This window comes from Panthera leo, chromosome B1, assembly GCF_018350215.1.
Source record: "Panthera leo isolate Ple1 chromosome B1, P.leo_Ple1_pat1.1, whole genome shotgun sequence".
NCBI classification, from domain to species: Eukaryota; Metazoa; Chordata; class Mammalia; order Carnivora; family Felidae; genus Panthera; species Panthera leo.
The window spans coordinates 142,498,185-142,521,921 of NC_056682.1; the positions used below are offsets into that span (position 1 = coordinate 142,498,185).

Sequence of the window (23,737 nt, forward strand, 5' to 3'; positions counted from 1 at the left end):
ATTTCATGTTGAAAAATTTTCTTTTTTTTTTTAAAATTTTTTTTTCAATGTTTATTTTTGGGACAGAGAGAGACAGAGCATGAACGGGGGAGGGACAGAGAGAGAGGGAGACACAGAATCGGAAACAGGCTCCAGGCTCTGAGCCATCAGCCCAGAGCCTGACGCGGGGCTCGAACTCACGGACCGTGAGATCGTGACCTGGCTGAAGTCGGACGCTTAACCGACTGCGCCACCCAGGCGCCCCAAATGTTGAAAAATTTTCAAGTGTGTTAGGAGTAATTTGGGTATGCTTCCAAATTGGGATATGCTGTAACTGTAAAATATACATTGGATTTCAAAGACTTACTATGAAAATATCTCATTAATTTTTATATTGATTGCATATTGAAATAATATTTTATTTTATTTCTTTTAACATTTATTTATTTTTGAGACAGAGAGAGACAGAGCATGAACGGGGAGGGTCAGAGAGAGAGGGAGACACAGAATTGGAAGCAGGCTCCAGGCTCTGAGCCATCAGCCCAGAGCCCGACGCGGGACTCGAACTCACAGACCGGGAGATCGTGACCTGAGCTGAAGTTGGACGCTTAACCGACTGAGCCACCCAGGCGCCCCTTGAAATAATATTTTAAATATATTCAGTTAAATAAGTTTTTTAATTAATTTCACATTTCCTTTTACTTTTTTTAATGTGACTACTGGGAAATGTTAAATTGTTTGTGTGGTTCATATTATATTTCTAACAGCATTGCTTTACAGTTGGCCATTGCACAAAATTCAAATCAGAACTACGTTTTGGCCCAAATTATTGGCCCAAGCCTTGCAACCCAGACTTCTCCCAAGCAGAGGTGGTGTTCAAAACAACTGACTATTTCACGTTGCTTTATTTGGTAGCTATGGCTACATTCTGGGAGTGCGGGTGGTAGGGACAGTAATTCCATCTTTTTTTCTATTAAAATGTAAGAATAAGAAGATCTGAAATGGTTGTTCTGAGAATTATTATTTTAGTTCCTTGATCCACTGCTCTTCTACTGTAGGCAAGTTGAGAAAGATGAGAATGTCCTACAGCCAAATCCTCTCCCACAGAGGACATAACCCTCAGCCCAGGATGCCCAGGTGGTACTTCATTTGCTGCTCAAGATACTTATATTCTCTGGTTCATCTCACACTCTATAGGAAGGAAAGAAAGCACATTCCTTTCACAGACTCCAAGTCTGGAACTGTAATGTGTCCCCTGAAGTTGAGGAGCAACAGGGCCCCGCTGGCCACCATTCTGCCATAATGACCAAGGAAAGAGTTTTCTCCGCTCACACTGAGTGACAAAAGCAACTGCCAGTGAAATCTGTTTTCCACATATCATATGGGATTTCATCACCAGGAATTATTGGCAAGGAAGAGACTTAAAAAAATTCTTGTTAAAGAACAAGATTAATTTCGGACTATCAGTTTGATTAATCTGATAAAGAGACAAAGAGCCAAGATTCATGGGACTTTTTTCTAATGTTTATTTTTGAGAGAGAGAGAGAGAGAGAGAGACTGAGTGAGTGAGTGGGCGAGGGGCAGAAAGAGAGGGAGACACAGAATCTGAAGCAGGCTCCAGGCTCTGAGCTATCAGCATAGAGCCCGATGCGGGGCTCAAACCCAGTAACTACGAGAACATGACCTGAGCAAAAGTCGGATGTTTAACCGAATGAGCCACCCAGGCATCCCCATGGGTAGTTTCTTTCCAAGAAATTTAACACAAATTTAGTTTCATGAGCACCCAAAATAATTTAAAAGGAAGGGGAGAGATATAAAGAGAACATTAGACAATATTCACTCATGTCATTTATTGAATCCTATGCTGAAGTTCTACAGCAGAAGAACCCCAAACTGAAGTTCTACAGCAGAATAAACCAGCGCTATCTCAGCCTGGGCTCTAATGATGCTGTAAAACAGGCACACTGCTCTGCTGGCACTGGAGCTGAGCTGCCTGCGTTCAAATCCTCCCTGCACGACCGATGGCTGGACCATGCCAGGCTGCAGTTTCCTCATTGCGAGTTAGGGATAATAATAGTGCCTACCTATGGGACTGGTGTGAGGATTAGATGCAAATAAAACCTCTCACGGTGGCTGATGCACAGTAAATCCTCCATAAATGTCAAAAATGACTGGTGCTATGATGGCTATGAAACTCTCAGTACCCATAGCCAGAGAAATTTAGACGTGGGAGAGACCTCACATGTTATCCATTTCGATCCTGCTTCTACAGTATCTAAATGAGTTGAGATACGGAATCTGTTGTCCACCACCTTGTGATGGGAACTCACTCCTTCCACAGGGTGCTTGCTGTGCTGCGGTGGCACCGATGGCCAAACGTTCATTTCTCGCTGGGCCCCAACCCCTCACTACCCTTCAGTTCTGTCTTTTGAATGAGAACAGTTACCCTCCGTCATGATGACCTTCCTTTCGTACCCCCTCCGGCCATCCTCCCAGGAAGAATCTGCTCCCCAGTTTTCACAAATTCCAGAGTCTTCACGATCCTGGCCACAGGAGCAAGACAACCAGAGTAGGTCACACAACTCCGAGTGTGACCACACTAGAGCAGAGTGGAGAATGGACAATCTCTGCTCTAATGGGCCCCTAAATTTTCAGTTCATACAAACAGCCCCAGATAAGGGAGAAGTTACATTTGCTTCCAAAGTCCTAGTCATATTGGGAAAAATTTAAGGAAAATATTCCTCCATAAATGATAACAGTGCTATATAGAAAAGTCCATATGCTGAACTGAAGAAACAAGAAGGAGTTTTGTGAAATATCTCTGTTCTCCTAAATTATGATAGCAAACAACACAAAACTGGTATCAGGGTTGAAATCTCAGTGCTGCTTTGACCAAGCCATTTAATTCTCTAGATGAGCTTCAGTCTGAGTCCCTTTATATGAAATGTCCAGAATAGGCAAATGTCCAGAAGAGACAAGAAAGTAGAGTAGTAGTTGCCTAGGACTGGGATGGTTAGAGGGTTGACAACTAAAAGGAACATGATTTCTTTTTCAGGTGATGAAAAGGTTCTAAAATTGGTGGTGGCAATGGTTGCTCAACTCTGAATATACTAAAAACCACTGAATTGTATGCTTTAAACGGGTAACTTGTACAGTACATCAATTATATCTCAATATGGCTGTTAAAAAAAAAGAGTGCCTTCAGGGCAATTTAATAATTACTTCATTAGACACTTTTCATGATCAGATCTAAGGAAAGTAGAACACAGCTCAACCTACCACAATTTAAAAATGTACACTGACTTCTGCTGCCACCAGCACACTTTTGAATCAATTTTTAGCACGTATTCAGGGGAAGGCAACTTATTTAATAGCTTCTAATTATATTTCGCAGAAGCTAACCTACAATTTTAAGAATCCCAAAAGCCATCATTGGTCATCTACTATGTGCAAAGGATGCTAGTTTTACACAAGTTATGCATTCCCAAATGGAAAAAAAAAAAGTATAGGAATTGTGGCCCAGAAATGAGCCATGTATCTCTTTGTGAGATACACAAAGAGGCAGTGAGAAAGATTCGGGATCAGCAGATAGCATGAGGACACGGACATCATATCACAGGTGCACTTAGAATTGCTGAAGCTTTACTCAGTTCTCTCTTGTTCTCTGCCTGGGACATGGAGAAATTATACCCTCAACTGCCAATTAACCTAATGATTCAGGAAAGAGTAGGGGAAACAGAATGGAGCAAAAGGCAGGAACCCATCACAGAAGCAAAAGGAAGGCAGGTGGAGATATTTCTGCCAACAATGGCAGAAACAAGCAGAGATCTATTTCCTTTAAGCTGCTTTGTGTGAGACGGTGCTGGGCTGGCATTCCCTTCCCAAGAGGTCTGCTGTAGAAATCCTGCCTGTTGGAGCAGGAAGGAAACTGGAGATAGGCTTGTCTAACTTTCCCATTTGATAGATGGATACCCTGAGGAGTAGGGTGGTTAAATGACTTGCCATAGTGGCAGAGCTGGGCAACGCTAAAGAATCCGATTCCTGGCCCAGTGCTCCAGTCACTCTACAATGCTGCTACCAAGAAAAGCTTTCAGGACAATTTCTGGTAAGTTCTTCCTAACTTGAGGACTTACACTCATTGTTGCATTAATCTCTGCCACCGTTTCTTCATCTGTGGGGAACTGATATATCTGGACTCCATTGCTGACTAGTTCACTCATGATCTTACTCTTGAATTTGTGCAATTCATTTTTGGCAATCGTGTCAGCTTTTGCAATTATTGGAATGATGTTCACCTATAAAACAAACATACCCATTTTTACACAATTCCAATATAAGAAAAATAAGACAAATGAATGAAACATAACAAAAGTTGTAAAGCTTCACTTAAAAAATAGATATTGAAAATAAGGCTTTGTGCCCAGAGGGAAAATTAAGAAGACATGGATAATCTTTTAGCTCCATCTGTGAACACTTTTACTTCCTCCCATCCGGCACTGACAGCATACTTGTAATTTCCTCTTCTGTGCTACCTCATTTTTTTTTTTTTTTTTAACAGAGTAGAAGGAAGTGTTACTCTATGACAAATAGCAATAACAAAGAAGCCTATTCTTTGAATAACCAACCACTCCTTTTAGACCCCTCCCAGCTACTTAAAAAGCTTGATTTTTGCATGTTCCTCACAGTGCAAAGCAAAGACTGTGTTAGAATAGTGGAATATTCATCTCTATGCAGGCTAACACCCTCTCTTTTTTTCTAATGACTACTAGGGGTAGAGAACCTACGTATTAACCAGAACAAAGACGGCTTCACCTACTTTTAAAGTTTTCAAAATCACACCAATTAATTCTTTTGAAACACCAGCTTCTAGCACATTACTTCTTCATGTCAGAATGAAACCTAGCGGCAAAGGCTCGCTTTCAGAGCATTGACTAGAGACCAGGGAGAAGGCAGAGTTTGAAAACAGTGGCAGAAAGCCCAGTGTGAGAGCTGAGGACACCCTCAAGCCCAAGCCTCAAACCCCAAAGTGGGTCATTCTCCCAACTTTGCCCAGCACTGCCCACACAGCACATTTTAAAAAATTCGTTTTTTAAGATTAACTTTCTTCCACTCCCTGGTAGCCACAGAGGTTTCAGTAAGACACAACTGACATCTGACACCTGGGGCCATGCTCTCCCAGCTCAGGGGAAAGGGGGACAGACTCAGTGAGAAAGCCACACTAGCAAGAGATGAGGGAGTCCTTAGGGAGGTTTTCTTGGTCATGTCTGCATTCCTTTGCTTCTTTTATTCCAAGAGCCGAATCAAAACCCCTGATACACCACAATGAGAAGACATGTGGATAGAATAACATATTCTTCACCTATTCCTCCACCCACTCCTACCTCATCATGCTTGGGCTCATCCAGCAAGAGAAACACTAATGGTGGGGATATGTCTGGGTCAGAGCCCAAGAAACAAAACACTTCCCCGTTGTTCTTGTTGGTTATCTTCTCTACATGTTTAGTATTCAGTGACTATTACACAGACAAAATGGCAGAGGTTCATACCTTCTTGACCAGTTTGATCAGAGTAGATAGACACCACAGGCAATTGAGATTTAAAACCTCTTTTACCTCAGTGGCAGGTGCTTGAAAATCATTTCTGAAATTATATGTTTATGATATATATACTTAAGCACCTTAACTCTTCACTTCACTTGTATAAACACCCTTTGCAAATACCATTTTCAGATGCTCTCCAGCCCTCCATCTCTACAGCAGTATCGGTTCTTTAAAAGCAGTTTAACCTGTTTTCAGGGACTTTTTTTTCCAGCTGTGTTCATTTGCCTTATTTTCTTTCCCTTTTTAAACCAGCCCTACTAAGCATAACCCTTTGTTGAATATTTGCCGGGCTTGGTCCACAAACATGGCCTCAGTTAGGACACCACCTCCATCTCTGCCCCTCCCCAGCCCTGTTACCAGGGACATGGCAGCCTGGGGAGCCAGCCTCATGGCCCAGAGCCCTCAACTGCCTGCCTGCCCGTGGCTCACTGTTGCGGACACAAATGCATGAAAAGGATTCTATTTATTCTCCCGAGAGTCCTCCAGCTGCAATAGTCCCTTCACATCACTAGACCATTTTTCTGTAAACCAAGGTATCTGTGCATGCTGGAAGCCCAAGGAACTCTGTGCATGCTGGAAGCCCTGTGTCAGCCACTGCAGCCCATTTGGCGGCCAGTTCAGCCAGAGGCCTCGGGGACAGCTGGTCATCTGACTGCCCTCCATTACGTTCCTCTGGAGAGAAAGCATCTTTCAAACAGCATTGTTTGGACACAAAAATAACACCCAACAAAACCCCCTAAAGATGATACAACTTTTTATGGAACTTCAAGGAAAGTTAAAAAAAATACCACAGCTTCTTTTTCTGGCTGTTTTCCTTTTCATTTGCTTCTTCAATTCAAAATATACTGCCTTCCATTTATTTCAAAATGAAAAATCAAATTAATTGTAAAGTACATCACTTAATGTTATCAAACTTATCAGTACCTCTCTTCAAATGTTGTAAAAGGAAGAGTTTATTAATGTGGAAAGCCCAGGTGTCAAACTGAAACCACTTTTTAAAAACATTTGGGTGCAATTCACTTTTAAATCTAAGAAGCTGGACTGTCCTTATCACATAAGGAAAAAAATTAACACCTGTTTTTTTCACTCAAAACTTCATATTAAAGCCAAACCTTTAAAACAGAAATTTAGAGAAGGTTTTAGGAAAGTAAACAATTTGTGACTTTATATTTCAATCTCCCTAAATTTAACCCTTCCTATGACCATTTAGATGTCTCTGCTATATAATTCCCCAACCTTCATCAGAGCATCCGCTGGTGCTAATTTAAGAACTAAAAATACTTGGTAAAGAGCTCCATGGTTTTATTTGTTTGTTTTATTTTGTTTAGCCTAACATCCAGAGGTTTTGAAGCATTTTTCTCACATTGCTAAACCCTATTGTTCTGTAAACCAGAAAAGACAATTATGGGGTTGGAGGAAGGGGGAGGGATGAATAGGCAAGAGCACAGAGGAGTTTGGGGGCAGGAAAACTACTCTGTATGCCTCCACGATACAGGTCTTTGTAGGTTTGTCCAAGCCCACAGGCTGTGCACCAACAAAAGTGAACCCTAATGTAAGTAACAGACTTTGGGTGATTATGGTGTGTCAACATAGATGCGTCGACTGTAACAACCCATCAATGGGACCCATCAGGTGGGGGTGCTGACGTGGGGCAGGGGTATACATGCGTCTCTGTACCTTCCTCTTAATTTTGCTGTGAACCTAAAACTGCTACAATAAACTGTCTTGTAAAACAAAACAACTCCAATTACATTAAAAGAAGGAAATAAATCAGGGCCTTCAGATAAAGGTGATCCAAAAGGCAAGTGGATAGTCACCAAAGTGTCAGTGAGTACCTTGCTGTCCAGCTTTTTCATGGTGACTAGGTCCAGAGACTTCAGTGAATGGCCAGTAGGGGCAATGAAGTAGAGGCATGCGTGGATCCTGGTGTCGTGGTAGTTGAAGAGAGAACGTTTGATCTTCAATTCCTCTTGTAAGTAGGCTTCAAATTGAGCATCAATATATTCCACTATTGGCTTATAGCTAGAATGCAGAAGAATTTTTTTTTTTTTTTAAACACATCTTCAAATCAGCATATTTCTAGCCTTCAACCTCTTGTGCAGCTCCATGCAGGCAGTCAAGTCTTCAATGGTTCCCTCTCCTAAGAGCTGAAGTCCCAGTTCCTTACCTGGGCATCCCAGGCCTTCCATCATCTGGTTCCTGAACATCTCTCCAGCTCCTCTCTCCCACTTCCTCCCTGGCTCACCATTTCTGTCCCAGTCATCACACATAGCTGCCTTCATGACCTGGTTCATGCTAACCCCCTACCCGGAACAGTCTCCTTCCTAGTATTCCCCTGGCTAACATTCATCCTTTAAAGCAGAGATTATAAATATGTGAACCATGCTGTCACTTCCCATGGAAGACATTACTAAGACATTGTGGCATTCTTTCCTGCTGGGCCAAAATGGAAGTCTCAAAATTTGTCTCAGTAAAGTGATTTTGACAGCCTCTACCAACTGATTGGCTTTGGCGCACAAAAGGAAAGTGGTTTTTGATTTCAGGCTATGGCATAACCTAGTGGGAGCTCTGCCCCCATGCTTTGTCCCATTCCTCCAGAGATGAGGGCCCCTCTGTGCTCTCATCTAGCCCAGTGCTCCTGGGCCATTATAGGCTTCAAGATTATTTCCAACTCTGAAATTTTATGATTTGAAGGTAAACTCTATATCCCTTTCTTCTCACCAAATCATAATTCAAATTTGTTTTGAATAATTATGTATGATTCTATTAGCAGACCATCATCATTAATAACATATTGGGAATATGCATTCAATAAACCATATGTTCTCCAAGGACGAAGCAGTACATTAGGTAGGTTGCTGTGGAAAAGCTATAATCTTTCAGGTTTCCAGGGACCTGCTCAGGAGAAACCAGTGTGAGCAGCAGTGAGATTGGGTTACTAGGAACACAATGGGTTAATTCTCCCCAAACCTATTACCTTGCTGAGGAATGACTTACGCTTTAAGAAAAATAAAAACCTTTCAACACTTTGCTCCCCCAACTCATATATTAAACTGAAATCCTTAAGGGAACAACAAATCTTTGAAATAAGGATGACAGCACACACTCTAAGAGAAAAAACAAACAAAACAAAAAACACATTTATAACCAAAAACCAAAAGCACTCAGAAAACGGTTTTTGATATTTTTCTTTGGTCATTCATTATAATCCACTGATTCAATCTGAGCAGACAAAAACTCTAGCAGTTAAAAGAAAAAGTAGGATACACCAGTAAGTAAATAGGACAAAAGAAATCCCAATAAATTCCAATAGAAAGAAGGAACAAGTGAGAAGTTTCTTCTATGTTTTCCACTTTCAAAATACAAGCGGGTGTTCTGAAGCAACAGTGATAATATTATAGGATGGTGGTTAGAAGCATGGATTCAAGACAGATGGACTCCAACCCCACAACTTACAGGATATGTAACTTTGGGCAAGTTCCTAAACCTCTCTGTCTCCATTTCCTCATAAGTAACTCAAGGACAAAAAAGTACCTATATCAGAGAGCTACTGTGACAAATATGTGAGCTAACATATGTAAAGGCCTAGCACATAAAAGATAGAACTATTTCACAGTAATAATAATTTTAAAAAAGCAACAACTAAGAGAAAAGCAAGCTTGACTTTTGAGAAAGTTGGGGGTGGCAGGGAGGAACCTTACACTCACTCAGTTCCATGGTAACCATCCTGCTACTGTGCTCATGCCCTGTAGGGAAGTGGACTGACTGGGCCACTCCACCGAGGTTCACCCATGCCAGCCGAGAGCCTGATCTTCCAGTCTCCTGACACTGAGGCATGTGTTTGGGGAACCAGGCTCTCTCTCCAGCACCCTCTTAGGAAAGGAAAAGCAGCTCACAAGCAATTGCTCCTTCCTGCCTCACTAGTTCCTGATTTTTAGCTTCTCAGCACCTCCTCCCAGCAGTGGTCCAAATAGGTTTCTGCTTTCTATTAATTTCCCTGTTGCCTCTGGTGTTGATTCTAATCCTCCAAGATTATAGGAGGTATAACATCTCTCCTTTTCCAGTGAGGCATGTTTTCTGCCCTAGATTCAATATACCCAAAGAAACTTTTTGTTCTCCTCTTATACCTTGAATTCTTTCTGCCTTCCCCTGTCAGGGAGTTCTGGCCAATCATCCAATCTCCGTTTTTTCCCTTTATGTGATCTCCCTAGAAAATTCCATTTATTCCTGTGTTTTACTTACCATCTAAGTGATGATAAATCACAAATTTCTGCTTGTAGCCCAGATCATCCACCCAAGTTTCAGCCCCATCCATACAACTGCTTACAAGATATCTGCATTGGCTCTTCTAAATGTGTCCAGGATGGGACTCTTCATCTTGCCCCCAAACCATCTCCCTGTTTTCCTTAGCTTGGCGAATGGCACCTCCATCCATACCAATCAGAGACCTCCTCTTCTACTTCCTCCACACAATCCAGCGTGAAATTCCACCAATTTTACCTTCCAACTATTATAAACAAATTAAAGAAACGTATTCCAGGAGAACTATTTACCAAAATCATTATTCCCTGTGTTTAAGTCAGCCAGTGGTTTTGTATTCCCCTTCACAATCCTTTAAACAAATTACCTGCCCCTCTTCTACTCCTTTCCACTTCTTATCTACATCCAGTCATAAAGATAAGGAGGTTTAATCCCAATTTTGCCTTTTGATAGTTTCCATTTTATAGAAAAGACACCCATCTGGTTTTTGTTTGGCCAATTCCAACTTCTCTGGGTTTCAGCCATACAAAGCAGGGGAAAGTGAAGGAAGGCAAATCATATGCAGTATTTACATTCTCACATCATTTCCTTTTCAGGCATGGGGATGGTCCTTTTTACCCACAACTCATTTCTTTTCATATACCTCCAGCCACAGAATTCACAACAAAATACAGAGGTTGACCTAAAACTGATGGGAGAAATATTTTATGCAATGTTTTCTATCCACCCAAGTTACCCACTGACCATTCTTCCAGAAGAACCAATGGCATTGTTCAGAGAGTGACTCTCCATTTTACATACGGCCAGATACCTACCATTCATATATTTTTTTCTATCTTGCTGTTAGTGAAAGTTAGTTTTCCTCATCTCTCAACTACCTCCCCATCAGAAAGGTGGTAAAAACAGAAATTAAAGACCAAATGGTCCACTTCACTACCATTTTATAACTCTGATATAAAGATTTGGTGAGTTTGAGGAGTTCAATTATCCATGATTTTCAGGGCTAATAATCATCACAGTTAGCAATATGCCATTGATATTCTAGCTCCCATCTCCCAAATGTTGGGCAAATGAATTATTCTATTTCCAGTTCTATGACAAAACTTGGTTTTCCTTCTCCAGACCTCTTTGCTTCTTCACTGGAAAGTACAGACAGCAAAACAAGGAAGCCCTTAAACCATGAAGAGTTAATCATGCTATTAAACATAACAGGAAACCTTACCAGATCTCTCTTCCTGCCCCCTTCTAGCTAGCTCAGTCCCAGGCAGATACTCATGCAGGAATGCATGCTGACATGACTGAAGCCTATATAAACAAGCTGGGACATTCTTGAAGTCCTGCATTCATGGCAGAAAAGCTTGCCTCATCCCCAAAGTAGTAAAAATAATCATGGGTTTAGAGAAACGGTATATTGCTTCCCATATGATTACATATCAATGCAAAAATGCATACCTCACATCCAATTCTTTTATGGAATCAGATTGTCCAAAAAAAATTTTTTTTTTAAGACAATAGTCACTTGGGTTTGGAGTCAACAGTGTCAACAATGCCTTCTGGGGCACAGAGTTCTAAATGCCATTTAAAGAGGTTATGCAACAGCTGTCAAGAAATTTCAGAAGAAAAAAAAAAATTGGTATCTAGGTTAGGTTAATATCATACTTCCTCTCTTCTAAATCTCCTTGGAAACTATTATTTGACCCAAATGAGTCAGATAATTTCTTAAAGGGACCTCCAGCTGCAAATATGAGAATTGGTATTGTAGTAGCCACTTGGCTATTCAGTGCTGGCCAGTGAAAATCCACCAGGCTAAAGGAAAATCCCCACTTAGGGGACAGGCAATTCAGTGGCAACACTGAGGCAATGAGCCTGAGCGGGAAGAGCAAATGGAATCTTAGCAGCAAGATGCTGGCAGATGTTCTCATTCCTGCAGGAAGGGACCCTGAAAAGGTCCAGTTACTGCCTTCCAATCAGAGTACACAAACATAACATTCTCTAACCCCAGAGAGAAACCTATGTGGGTTGGAGAGATGGAGATACATCTTGCTCTGAGTACACTGTGATTGCCCAATGACCAGGAACCCTGGCTCTCTCCCCAGCTCCCACAATGCACCTGTGCTCTTTTTCTTGTTGCCAAGGCTTTCCCCTCATCTATTTCACTTGGCATCACAATCAGCCTTCAGGCAGTAACCTCTCCATCATTCCTTGGCATTGAGGTCATAAATGAAGAGCAATAGCCCAGCTGCAGGGTCTGAGCTTAGCTGTCCCCACCCCACACAATGTACAGATAGTTCACTTTGACCAGATGCAAAATAAAATCCTTCTCACTACATGTAACAATTGCTCCTGTTATTACAGGACAATGTTTATTGAAGAGCATTTAAATTGCTCTATAGATAAAATAGAGCTCAGTGCTCAGCTAGAGAATGAATTAAATATTTCTTCCTAATTACTATGGTGCCCGTATACATCAGGGATACTTAAAATATCTCTAGGCAATACACACACATTCTAGATTAAAAAAATAGTTCAAGTTCCTCTTTACAAAACACATACATATAATACATACCATTTTGGAGAAAAAAATTTTTAAAGAAAAATCCCTGGTACTAATAAAATTTCTGAGCCCTAAGCAAACATAACTTACTGATGTGGTGTTTTACTCCCTTAATGTTGTCACTGCACGAAAATGTCTCTGGAAGCCTCCTTCTAGAATCATCTTTGGGCCTGGGAAAATTTTAACTTTCTCTGACTTCTTTTGAAAATGAATACAGTATTCAAAATAGTCCTAAGACACTTGATGTTGAGAATGATGAATAGGATGGATGATCTCGAGGAGTGTGAACAATATTTTGGGACTGAGGTTAACCTATGGGTTGAGCACCAGGAAGTTTTAAGATTAACAGCTTCTCTCAATAAAGGCATATAGCAACTTAGAGAGCAGAGTCAAACTTACTTGGCTTTATAAATTGAGTATGTGTTTTCTAAAAATAAAAATAAAAATAAAACCTTACTGTATTATAATTATATCTTCATGTTTATGTGAACCAGTTTTAATGAATGAATACATAAGATTGATTTACCAGGTAGTAGCCTCTATCTACACACAAACTATTGGAACAAAATTCTTAGAAAGTATTTTATTTCTTAAGCAGCTTAAACACATCTTTTCTTCCACATATATGGATTATTGTATACATTACTTTATTAGCTTAACAAACTCCACTGGATAGAGGGAAAGTTTAATCCAGCTGACCTCAATTCCCCATTAGGCTTGACTGAATCCACAATCATTACTCAGACTCGATTTGACAATTCTGCGCCAGGCATGCTGCCCACCCCTTTAGTAGCCTACAGAAAGACCCAGACACTTCACAGAAGACTCAGTGCCTCACACCAAGCACTCACACCAATAGCAAGATCTGTGCCAGCCGGAAATCAAGATTTTTCCAACAGATCTTCCATAAAAATGCTTTCTTCACTTTGAGGTTTTAGGAGCTAATACCACTTTGACCAAAGACATCAAAATACAGGAATACCCCCCTATTATTACCATACCCCTCTTCCAGGCCTTGCCTTTCACAGCGTCCTTCCTTAGGCCTCTGCCTAAGAATAGGACTGAATACAGGATCACACGGGAAGAGACCTCAGAGATCGTCTGGTGACATTCCCTTAAAGTGAGATAAATTGTCAAGGTCCCATAACCTGTCAATCGCAGAATCCAGGCTCTAACCCAGGTCGCCTAAATCCTGAGCTGTGGATTCTTTGGCAGAATCTCATCAGCTCTCAGTTTTCATTCAAAATCTGTAAGAATTTGGGGGTTAAGTCAAAATCCCAATGTGCCTCAGGGACTAGGAGAGTTTGGCAGATGCTTTTTTGAATTCCTGACTCTTTAATGCCTTCTTATTTTGCAGAGTTGCAAAACAAACAAACAAAACAAAAACAACGCATTTCCCAGATTCTTGCAGCTAGTATTCTAGATGTAATTTAGTTTCTACCATACAGATGCAGCCACACAAGACCCGGAAGCAGGGAGTGAGGAACACACAGCAGAGGCCACCGTTGTTCTCCTTGCAAGGGATGGGGAAGGCAATAAACATCATCCTGTAACACTGTCCCAACTCTAGGACAGAACTGGTGGAGGTTCTAAACACCTCCCCTCAGCATCACAGGTACCAGTGGCAGGTGACCAGTGGCAGGGGTTTCTGCTAACTGTCCTGTTGGGTCATTGAGTGTTTCTCTAGATTGCTTTTCCTGCTGGGAAAGGTCCCAAATCTAGTTCCATGACCCTGCTGGAAAAATGCCATAAGCTAATGTATTCCTAAGAAATTCCTTTTTTCCTTACACGAGCTAGAATCAACTGTGTTGTCTCATTCTGACCTCGGGGAAGAACATTCTAAGAAAACTTCTCAGAGGAAAAGAATGTCTTATCTTTTAGGCAACAGAAAATTAGCCCCATAATTAGTGAACATTTTTAGCCTTTGAATTTACCCAGGACAAGTCCTGCTATCTCCTGATCCATTTCTATCCCCACAAAATCCCAAAACGTACCTGTCATCTTTGTTTATCTGGTCTCCAAATCCCACAGTGTCAACGATGGTTAACTTCAGCCGTACATTGCTTTCCTGAAGCTCATAACTTCTGGCTTTTAACCGGACACCTGGTTCATTGTGAGTAGCTGGGTCACTTTCAAATTTGGTGTTGAATAAAGTGTCCATTAACGTGGATTTGCCGATGCCGGTCTCACCTACGTGGCCACAAGAGAGACATCAGAGAATGTGTCTGTCAATGCCTCTCAGACATCAGTTCAATTCATTAGGAATTTCTTATATTTGTAAAAAAATTTTAGAAGTCAGTATCACCAGAAATCCCACTATGAAAAGATAGTTCTTTACCTATGTGATCAAATATCTCCCTAGAAAAGTCTTAATGAATTCCAGAAACCAATTAGCATAAAAGATCTTGTACTTACAGGTCAGGATGCTGTTCTTAACCTCTATATAGAGAAAAAGAACCTGTAAGCTTGCCTGTGGTCAGTTTGTACATTACAAAGACATAAACTGTATCTCTTCTTCTCCTAAATGTTGATGTGTGAAGTTATAGAACTTTAAAAAATACTCTATTGTTTCTGATACCAGGAAAAAAAGACTGATCTCATTTATATTATCTGATGTCACCAAATTACCTGATACCATCTAAAGTTGAAACGAATTACATTTTTCAAAACAACACTCTTGACAATTACAGCAATAATAACAAATCCAGCTAAAGTTACTGAGAGCTTACTTTGTGCCAGGTCCTGTAGCAGGGCCTTCCCATGCATTATCGCATTTAAATCCTACTACTGTCCTCCATTAAATAGGTTTCCTTCATTTTACAGATGGGACAGTAAGGCCTAACTATGGTAAAGGGTGTTGTCTAAAGTCACATTGTTATGTGGCAGAGTCAGGGTTCAAACCCAAGTTTGTGTGGTTCTAACACCTACACTCAACCAACACAGCATCCTGACTTTACTATTATAGAGAAACCGATGGCCTGATCTTTCCTAATATTAGTTATGCATCTGTGTGAATCCTCCCTATTATTTCCATTTTTCTTTCTTTATTCAACTGGAATCAAGATGGGAAACATTTATTACATAGTTTTCCCAGTTTCAAGGTGATATCTGTGACAATGAGACTAAATGCAGTTGAATGACTTCCAACAACGGCCTTGTTAATTCACTTTGTTAGTTAAATATGTGTTTATCGCAGCTCTAATGTGTACAAAGAAGAGTGGCAGGGACTGGTAACACTACTCTAATCAAAATGATGAGACCCAAATGTGGAGGGAGCAATGAAGAACGTGAGCTAGGCCTCCAAAATCATGCCAAGCAAAATTCCCTCTTTTTTTTAATCTTTAGTTTTGAGAGAGAGAGAGAGAGAGAAGAAAGAAAGAAAGAAAGAAAGAAAGAAAGAAAGAAAGAGGGGGAAGGGCAGACAGAGAAGGAGACAGAGAATCCAAAGCAGGCTCTGTGCTGACAGCAGAAAACACCATGAGATCATGACCTGAGCCGGAGTCAGATGCTTAACTGATTGAGCCATTCAGGCACCCGGCAAGATTCTCTCTTCAACCCAATTCTTATGTTGAGTCAAAAATAGCTGGCAATGAGAAAGAACCTACCTTTGTCATGGGTGGTGGTGGTGATTGTGTGTGATCATGGAAAGAGGGAGGTAAAAATCAAGAAACATTATCCATAACAATGCCTTTGTTTTTCAAATCTGGAAAATTTCCCAATTACACTTCCCGTTCAATTTAAACATGCCAATATGCTGCAGCTCTTTCAACAAATCCAAATCCCATGATGTTCCTCTTCTAAAGGATTGCTATAAAGACTTTTAGGATGGTGACAGTTCTATGGGAAAAAGAAGAGCTCTGGGATTTGTAGCTTTAAAGCAACAGTCCCACTGTAACGACAAATCCACATATTAATGAGAAGTTCTGTAATAATACTCATGGCTTTCAAACACAATGTGAAAGTGAAGATGGAGTCTTTTTGGATTTGAGCTTTCTCTTAGAAGCTTTATGTTTTACCACTGTCAATAACAATTCACTCACAGGATAAAAACTGTTGAAGTACATCTGCCTTACTCCTTAACCTTTCCCATTGGGCCCTTATACATCTAAGACCAAAGAATGTCCTCCTTCACCAGGCTTCATTTAGCCAGTAGTTTTTCAGTGCCTACTTTGTGCCAAGTTCTGGGAATACAACAATGATCTAGCTTGATATGGTGCTCTCCCATTGCTTAGAATTTGACCTGGAACATGAATGAATAGCAGTCAGGCTCTAATTTATTGTTACGGAATGATATTCTAAGTGTCTGCCATAACTACATTCCTCTTAGGAGCAAGACCACACCCTGTGATCTTGCTAGTAACCACAGGTAACTGGACCAGGATTAGCCCCCTTGACCAAAAATACCTAGAGCAGCCTGATCATTAAGCTCTAAGAAAGTGCTTCATACTGGACAGTGACCTGTCCATCCAATTAGAACTTCTCTCTTTCGGAGTCTGAATGAGATACACAATCCACACACAAAGCAACAGCATGGAAAAGAAGCCTTGAGGCAGAAAAGGCTGTAAATAAATAGAAGATGTGTTGTTGACAGACAACTAGTTGAGAATACAGGAAAAGAGAGCAGATAGATGAGGTAGAGCTTAGTATCCAAAATTCATTCCTTACTAATATTTGAGTACTCTGTGACAAGCATAGATGCTACAGAGAATACAAATGATACTGACTGAACTTCTATAATATCCTGAATGTCATCCCAGATCTTCACAAAGTCTAGCAACAGTTGAAGACTGTTTCCTGTCTTCCTTGGCTTCTTGAATATTCTTACAAAAAAGCCCATCAATGAAAGTTATCTAGGGGCACCTGGGTGGCTCAGTCGGTCGAGCATCTGACTTTGGCTCAGGACATGATCTCACGGTTTGTGAGTTTGAGCCCTGTGTCGGGCTCTGTGCTGACAGCTTGGAGCCTGGAGCCTGCTTCAGATTCTGTATCTCCCTCTCTCTGCCCCTCACCCACTCATACTCTGTCTGTCTGTCTGTCTCTCTCTCTCAAAAGGAAATAAGCATTAAAAAAAATATTTTTTTAGTCATCTGAACTAGTTTCTGCTCCCTAATGTGATAGAGCTCAAAACATTCATATCCATGTTTCATGGCTTAACAAAAATAACTTTGAGCAAAACAAAGTTACTATGTGATGGATACAGAAACAAAGAGAGCTCTCACTCTATATACTTAGAATCTGGTAGGCAAGTCAATACTGTAGGCACTGGAGTCATTTGAAGCACCTGCTACCTGTGTAACTTTCTCAAGTGCAGCCAACTTCTTCTCAGGATTTATCCATTTTCAGAACTTGGACAAAGGAACAAGAGCAGAACTATCTTATAAACGTCTCTCCACAAGGTTAAAGTTTCTGTCAGTACAAAGTGACCCATTTAACTTTCATCTCTTTTCCTAAAACAGCAATCAAGACTTCAATTTACATGGTAAGGATTCTTGGTTACTTAGGACTGAAATTACCATCCCATTTTACTAGGTTGAGAGTTAGTTAAGCATGTGTGAATCAGGAACATCGTGCTTTTTCTTTCTTTCTTTCTTTCTTTCTTTCTTTCTTTCTTTCTTTCTTTTTTTTTTTTTAAGGCAAGGTAATTTTAATTATCATGTACATTAAGGTGGAAATTATGAACAATTAGCATTCCAGGCACTACTTATAGCACAGGGTTAATCAATGGGTTGGAAAAACCACTGTTCCTCTAAATTTCAGAGTGCTTTGCTTTCCATTTCTATGCTCCGTGCTTTTAAGGGCCGTAATTAGACGCAGCTACTCTAGCAGCAGTGTGATTCACCAAAAGCAGCTGAGAAGGAAATGACAGATTTTGGAATAAAAGGAATTACAGAACTAGGGAAGGTTTTGAGTGCATTAGCTTGTGAGGCCTCTCTGTATCCTCGGAAAGTGGGGCATCCTCTATAATTCTGAGATACCCAAAAGAGCAAAAAGGCTTCATTCTAATTGAGTAACTGAAAGCCTACTGGGCAAAGGCTTGGATTCAAACCCAATAACCATAACAATATTTTGAGAAAATAAATGACTAACACCAACTCTGAAGCATTTCAGAACTCCCTAGCAGACTATCTGGCACAGAACAGGCATTTATTAAAGTTAATTGAGGGGGGAAAAATGATCATGGTGATAATTTATACTGAGATTTACCATTCTGGTAGATTTTTCAGAGTTTGTTGTGTATTCTGTTATAAACACATCTGCCTAAACATTCCGTTGTTGCAGGAGAGACTTGCTCTTCAAGTGCTATCTGTGGCTTCTGTTTTTCTTGCTCCTGCCAGTGCTGGTGAACATGACACCCACATCACAGAGGGAAGCAGTGCTACTTTCCATGCTATTCTCAGGCTTATTTAAACCACAAGCCCTAAGCTGGACATTAACAAAGAGAGAGAGAGAGAGAGAGAGAGAGAGAGAGAGAGAGAGAGAGAGAGAGAGAGAGAGAGAGAAAGAAAAAGAAAAAAAGACACAGAAGGATTGTATTATTAATTAGAAGGTAACTGCAGATTGAGTTGATCAATGATGATGCTGATCAATGCTGATCGATGATTCAGCATCTTTTACTGATTGCCACATTTGGCAACCTATATAATTATCCAAGTAATTGTGCATGAAGGTCTGCCTGCCTCCTCCAAATATTCCAGATTTTATTCTTGGACGGAGCCACATAATCAGAGAGCTATGTACCTAAGCTGTGTTTTTTAACTCCTTTGATGAAACGTGCTTTGGCTAATACCACCAGCCTGCATGAGGGACTTGAAAGAACGGCATTATGACACTTGGCATTGCATGGATTAATGCAGCGATCTAGGGAATACCCAGGAACCTAGGCCTAGCTGTAGTGACACACACCATAGCTCTTCTCAAAATCCCTGGGGAGATTTTTCTAGGGGAAACTATTTCATCTGGAGCAACTATTTAGCTTTTACTTTACAAATACTATAAATCTGACACTGTTGAACTTTTAACTCATGTTTGGCACATAATATGTGCTCAGTGAGTGTCCTTTGGATGAATGGGTTCACTCTAAGCTCTGACCACTGGCTGAGAGACAAATGTATCCCTGACAGAATTAATTGGCACAGATTGACTTGATAGCTTTGAGTTCTGACCCTATCTCTGGCTTCTTTTATTTTCTCAGGTTAATCTTATCTTTATGCATTTACTCATTATTTCACCCTATAAACCATTTCATATCCTTTCCTAGAAAAGCAAACCAGGATAAAAGTGTACACCTGAAGCAAATGTAACATTGTGTCAGCTGTTCCCAAATAAAAATCTTTTAATAAAATTCTTTAGAAAAAAAATTGAGGTGTAAAATTCCACAGTTTGTGCTGATACTGTAGTCTTGGCTAAAATGATCTTAAACTTGTGTGTTTTCCATTCCTCTTCTATCATCCTCTCAAAACAACTATAGCTGGATTATAAGAAAGATTTTTATTTTCAAGATGTATTATTAATTTACTTTGACCATACTACTGCACTGGTTGTTCTTCGAAAGCATGTGTGGTACAGTATTTTATCCATCTTTGTATATGCACAAAGAACTTACATACTTCTGGACTGATGTTGAAGCTTCTCATAGATCAAATGCCATTTTTGAAAACGAATAAGATATATAAATTTAAGATTGTGAAGAAAGGCTGAATAATTTTAGACTCTCTGGAGAAATACAGCATAAGAAAGAAAGGGCTTTATTTAAATGCAAGTGCAACGTGGGGGGGGCGGTGATTTTGTGTGTTATAAGCAAGATGGAAGGCAGGAAGGGAGACTATGAACTCCTGGGTGTTCTGATGCCCAATTTAACACCAAGAATTTTCGTCCCTGCTAAGTGAATACTACTCTCCTCTTTATTACATTTCTTTCCAGGACTCAACAGAGATGGGTTCTAATACCATACCAGACATTTAATTCATTCCCTCTAAAACTACACTAAACTGGGGTGCCTGGGTGGCTTGGTCGGTTAAGCATCCGACTTCGGCTCAGGTCATGATCTCACGGTCCGTGAGTTCAAGCCCCGCGTCGGGCTCTGTGCTGACAGCTCAGAGCCTGGAGCCTGCTTCCGAGTCTGTGTCTCCCTCTCTCTCTGACCCTCCCCCATTCATGCTCTGTCTCTCTCTGTCTCAAAAATAAATAAACGTTAAAAAAAAAAAAAATTTAAAACTACACTAAACTCATGACAGGATTAGTTTCTGCCCTGGTTTGTTTCCTTTCTTTGCAAGGTAAAAGCTCTTGCCACAAAATAAAATTAGATTCTAAGACCTTTTTGATAAACAAGATCAGTTTCCTTTCAAGGATCACAATTCTTTTTTTAAAATTCTCAATCCTCTCCCATATTTATCACATGAAAATGATGCTATAACTATCACACATGTGCATAATGTGTTAAAATACACGGGGCCCCAAGGTAGCTCAGTCAGTTAGGTGGTTAAGCCTCCCACTCCTGATTTCAGCTCAGCTCACAGTTCATGGGTTTGAGCCCCAAGTTGGGCTATGCGTTATGTCCCTCTCTCTCTCTGCCCCTCCCCCTGTCATGTGCTCTCTCTTTCTCTCTCTCAATAAATAAATAAATTTAAAGAAAAACAAAGGGACATTAGGATGACAAGGTGAAAAGAAAGTACCATGGATACACTTAAATGACACCTACTCCTCTGAGTGGCTGTCAAAATATTTCAATCAACTAGTTACTTTTTCATACACCCTTACTTTAAAAATAGATGGACCATTAATTGGCAGTGAGAGTTGTTTTCGTATACAGATATTTTGCTATAAAATATTTGTGGCAAAGGGATTTGATGTGTTCTACCCTCTGTGGATAAGTATGCTTAATACTTAATCCTGACACTCTGGTGTCCCAAAGAGCTAATGCTGGCTCCAGCCAAATGGCTCTAAGGAGTCATGGAAGAATAGCCAGGATTCACAGTGGAGTGAAAAGAAGAAGGAGGAAGAGGAGGAGGAGAGGAGGAGGAGGAGAGGAGGAGAAGGAGAGGAAGGAGAGGAAGAAGAAGAAGAAGAAGAAGAAGAAGAAGGAGGAGGAGGAGGAGGAGGAGGAGTAACAGAAGAATATGAACAGCATGATCTCATTTGTATAAAACCAAAACATAAAAGTATTTATGTAATTGTGAGAGATCTGTTTGTATCTGTCCATGCCCAACCTCTTTTCTGATTGTGTCTTCTTTCTCACAGGGAACCCCTTGTGTTTTGCGGTGGACTAACCCCTGATCCCACCCTGAGTGGGCACATGATTCAGGCCTGGTCAATCAGAGACATCCTGTGACTGTTCAGCGAGACTTGTCAGAACGGCTGGTTCTTTCCTCTGGGGTTGTTAAGCCGGCCAAAACTGCTGGAAGCCATACTACCCCCATGAAGAAAAAGCCTGAACATGAAGCCAAGCAGAAGCAAGCAGGATCAAGAACCAGAGACATAGTCTTGAAAACATGCTGCGGATCCCTAGAGACAGCTGTTCTTAATTACATGATTCCACAGATTACCTTTTTAGTGTGCTTTGGAGTTGCAGAGGCCTCTTAACTGAGTTTAAACCAGATTTCTGGAGTTCTCTGTGGAAATTTTCCTAATACAAAAACAATCAAAGAGAAATGCAACACTGCTGGCTTTGAAGATGGAAGAAAGGGTCCACGAGCCAAGGATTCAGGTCGCCTCTAGAAGCTGGCAACGGTAAGGAAATGTATGTTCCCCCAGAGGTTCTGGAAAAAAACACCGCCCTATGGATGCCTTAATTTTAGTCTGGTGAGACACATGTGGGACTTCTACAGAACGGTAAGATAATAAATTGGTGTTGTTTTAAGCCACCAAAAATAATTTTTAAGTATGGAAAAATACAGAAGATTTCTAGAAGGATTCCACAGTGCTACCTCTATGGAATAGAAATAGGATAGGAGGGGAAAAGGGCTGGGGGAGACCTTATAATTTTTTAAGCAACAAATACATATTATTTTAATTAGATTAAAAACTAATTTTAAAAATGTTTAAGAATGAGCAGTGCCTGGGTGGCTCAGTCGGTTAAGCATCCGACTTCAGCTCAGGTCATGATCTTGCAGTCCCCTGAGTTTGAGCCCCGAGTCAGGCTCTGTGCTGACAGCATGGAACTTGCTTCGGATTCTGTGTCTCTCTCTCTCTCTGCCCCTCCCCTGCTCTCTCTTGTGTGCTCTCTCTCTCTCTCTCTCTCTCTCAAAAATAAATAAACATTAAAAAAATTTTTTTTTCTTTTTAATGTTTAAGAATGAGCCAGGGGCACCTGGGTGGTGCAGTTGGTTAACATCTGACTCTTGATCTCAGCTTAAGTCATGATCTCACAGTTGTGAGATCGAGGCCCAAGTCAGGCTGGGCATGGAGCCTCCTTGGGATTCTCTCTCTCCCTTTGCCCCACCCCTACTTGCACTCTCTCCCTCTCTCCCTTAAAAAAAAAAAAAAAAGAATAGAAAAGAAAAGAAAAGAACAAGACAAAAATAAGCCCAGAATAAAGATCTAAGAATCACAGGCATGTTCACCCACCTAGGACAGTCAGGACAGCAGCTGCTTTACAAATCCATCCAGCATGCATGTGGCTTGTGATGAATTCCAACCAGCATCCTAATTGTGCTATTTAGCAGACAGGGTCAGCCAATGAGCCAATACACCCCACTGCACACTACATACTGGGTCAAACCAGGTCCTTCCAGCCAGCCCAACCCCACTGAAAGGCTTTACCCTGCTTGTAGGGGCTGGGACATAACTCTCACATGTATTCTTGAAGCTGATTTTAGAGACAGGGTTGGGGGGAATGGGGAAGAGAAGCCAGAATAGTAATTGGCCTACAATTTAGCACACTTTTCAATAGAAAATCAACAAATTGCCAACAAATTGCTACGCTAATGAAGAATTGCCCTGCTCTGCAATGAGCATTTACCCTAAGAGAAAAGACAACTCATTTATGCCACGCTGTAGAACTAGCTGCCATTCAGGAGCTCTGCTACTGAATTTTAAATGGCTTCATGCAGGGAAAAGGGGAATGCATGAGAGCTGGCTGCTTTGGTCATATTTCTCTCCAGTTATTCTCTTATCCAATGCTTAAGACATAATGCCAGAGTGGGAGCTCATCTCGTGTGCCAGTTGTGGCTCTCCACAAATGAACACCCAGTACAGGGGCCACATTTAATACGTTCGAGCAGTTTTTGTTTTTGTTTTTTAAGTTTATTTATTTGAGAGAGAGAGAGAGAGAGAGAGAAGGCACATGCATGCACAAGAGGAGGATGAGCAGAGAGATAAGGAGTGAGATAATCCAAGCAGGTTCCAT

At 40.8% G+C, this 23,737-nt stretch overlaps 1 protein-coding gene across 9 annotated transcripts in view; it reads right to left on the bottom strand.

Annotated features, from left to right (window-relative positions):
- SEPTIN11 (septin 11) overlaps nt 1-23,737 on the bottom strand; it is a 92,336-nt gene that overhangs the window by 23,096 nt on the left and 45,503 nt on the right. For 8 of the 9 annotated variants that reach the window (XR_006201881.1, XM_042936129.1, XM_042936136.1 and 5 more), the window contains exons 3-5: nt 14,388-14,583; nt 7,415-7,601; nt 4,113-4,274 (exon numbers count right to left, since the gene is read on the bottom strand). Coding sequence is in view for 8 of the 9 variants with exons in the window: in XM_042936129.1 (XP_042792063.1) it covers nt 4,113-4,274; nt 7,415-7,601; nt 14,388-14,583 (545 nt within the window). In the remaining variant the exon portion in view is untranslated. Of the gene's footprint in view, nt 1-4,112; nt 4,275-7,414; nt 7,602-11,949; nt 12,087-14,387; nt 14,584-23,737 lie in introns of those variants that run through there. The other variant, XM_042936137.1, reaches the window with a different exon arrangement.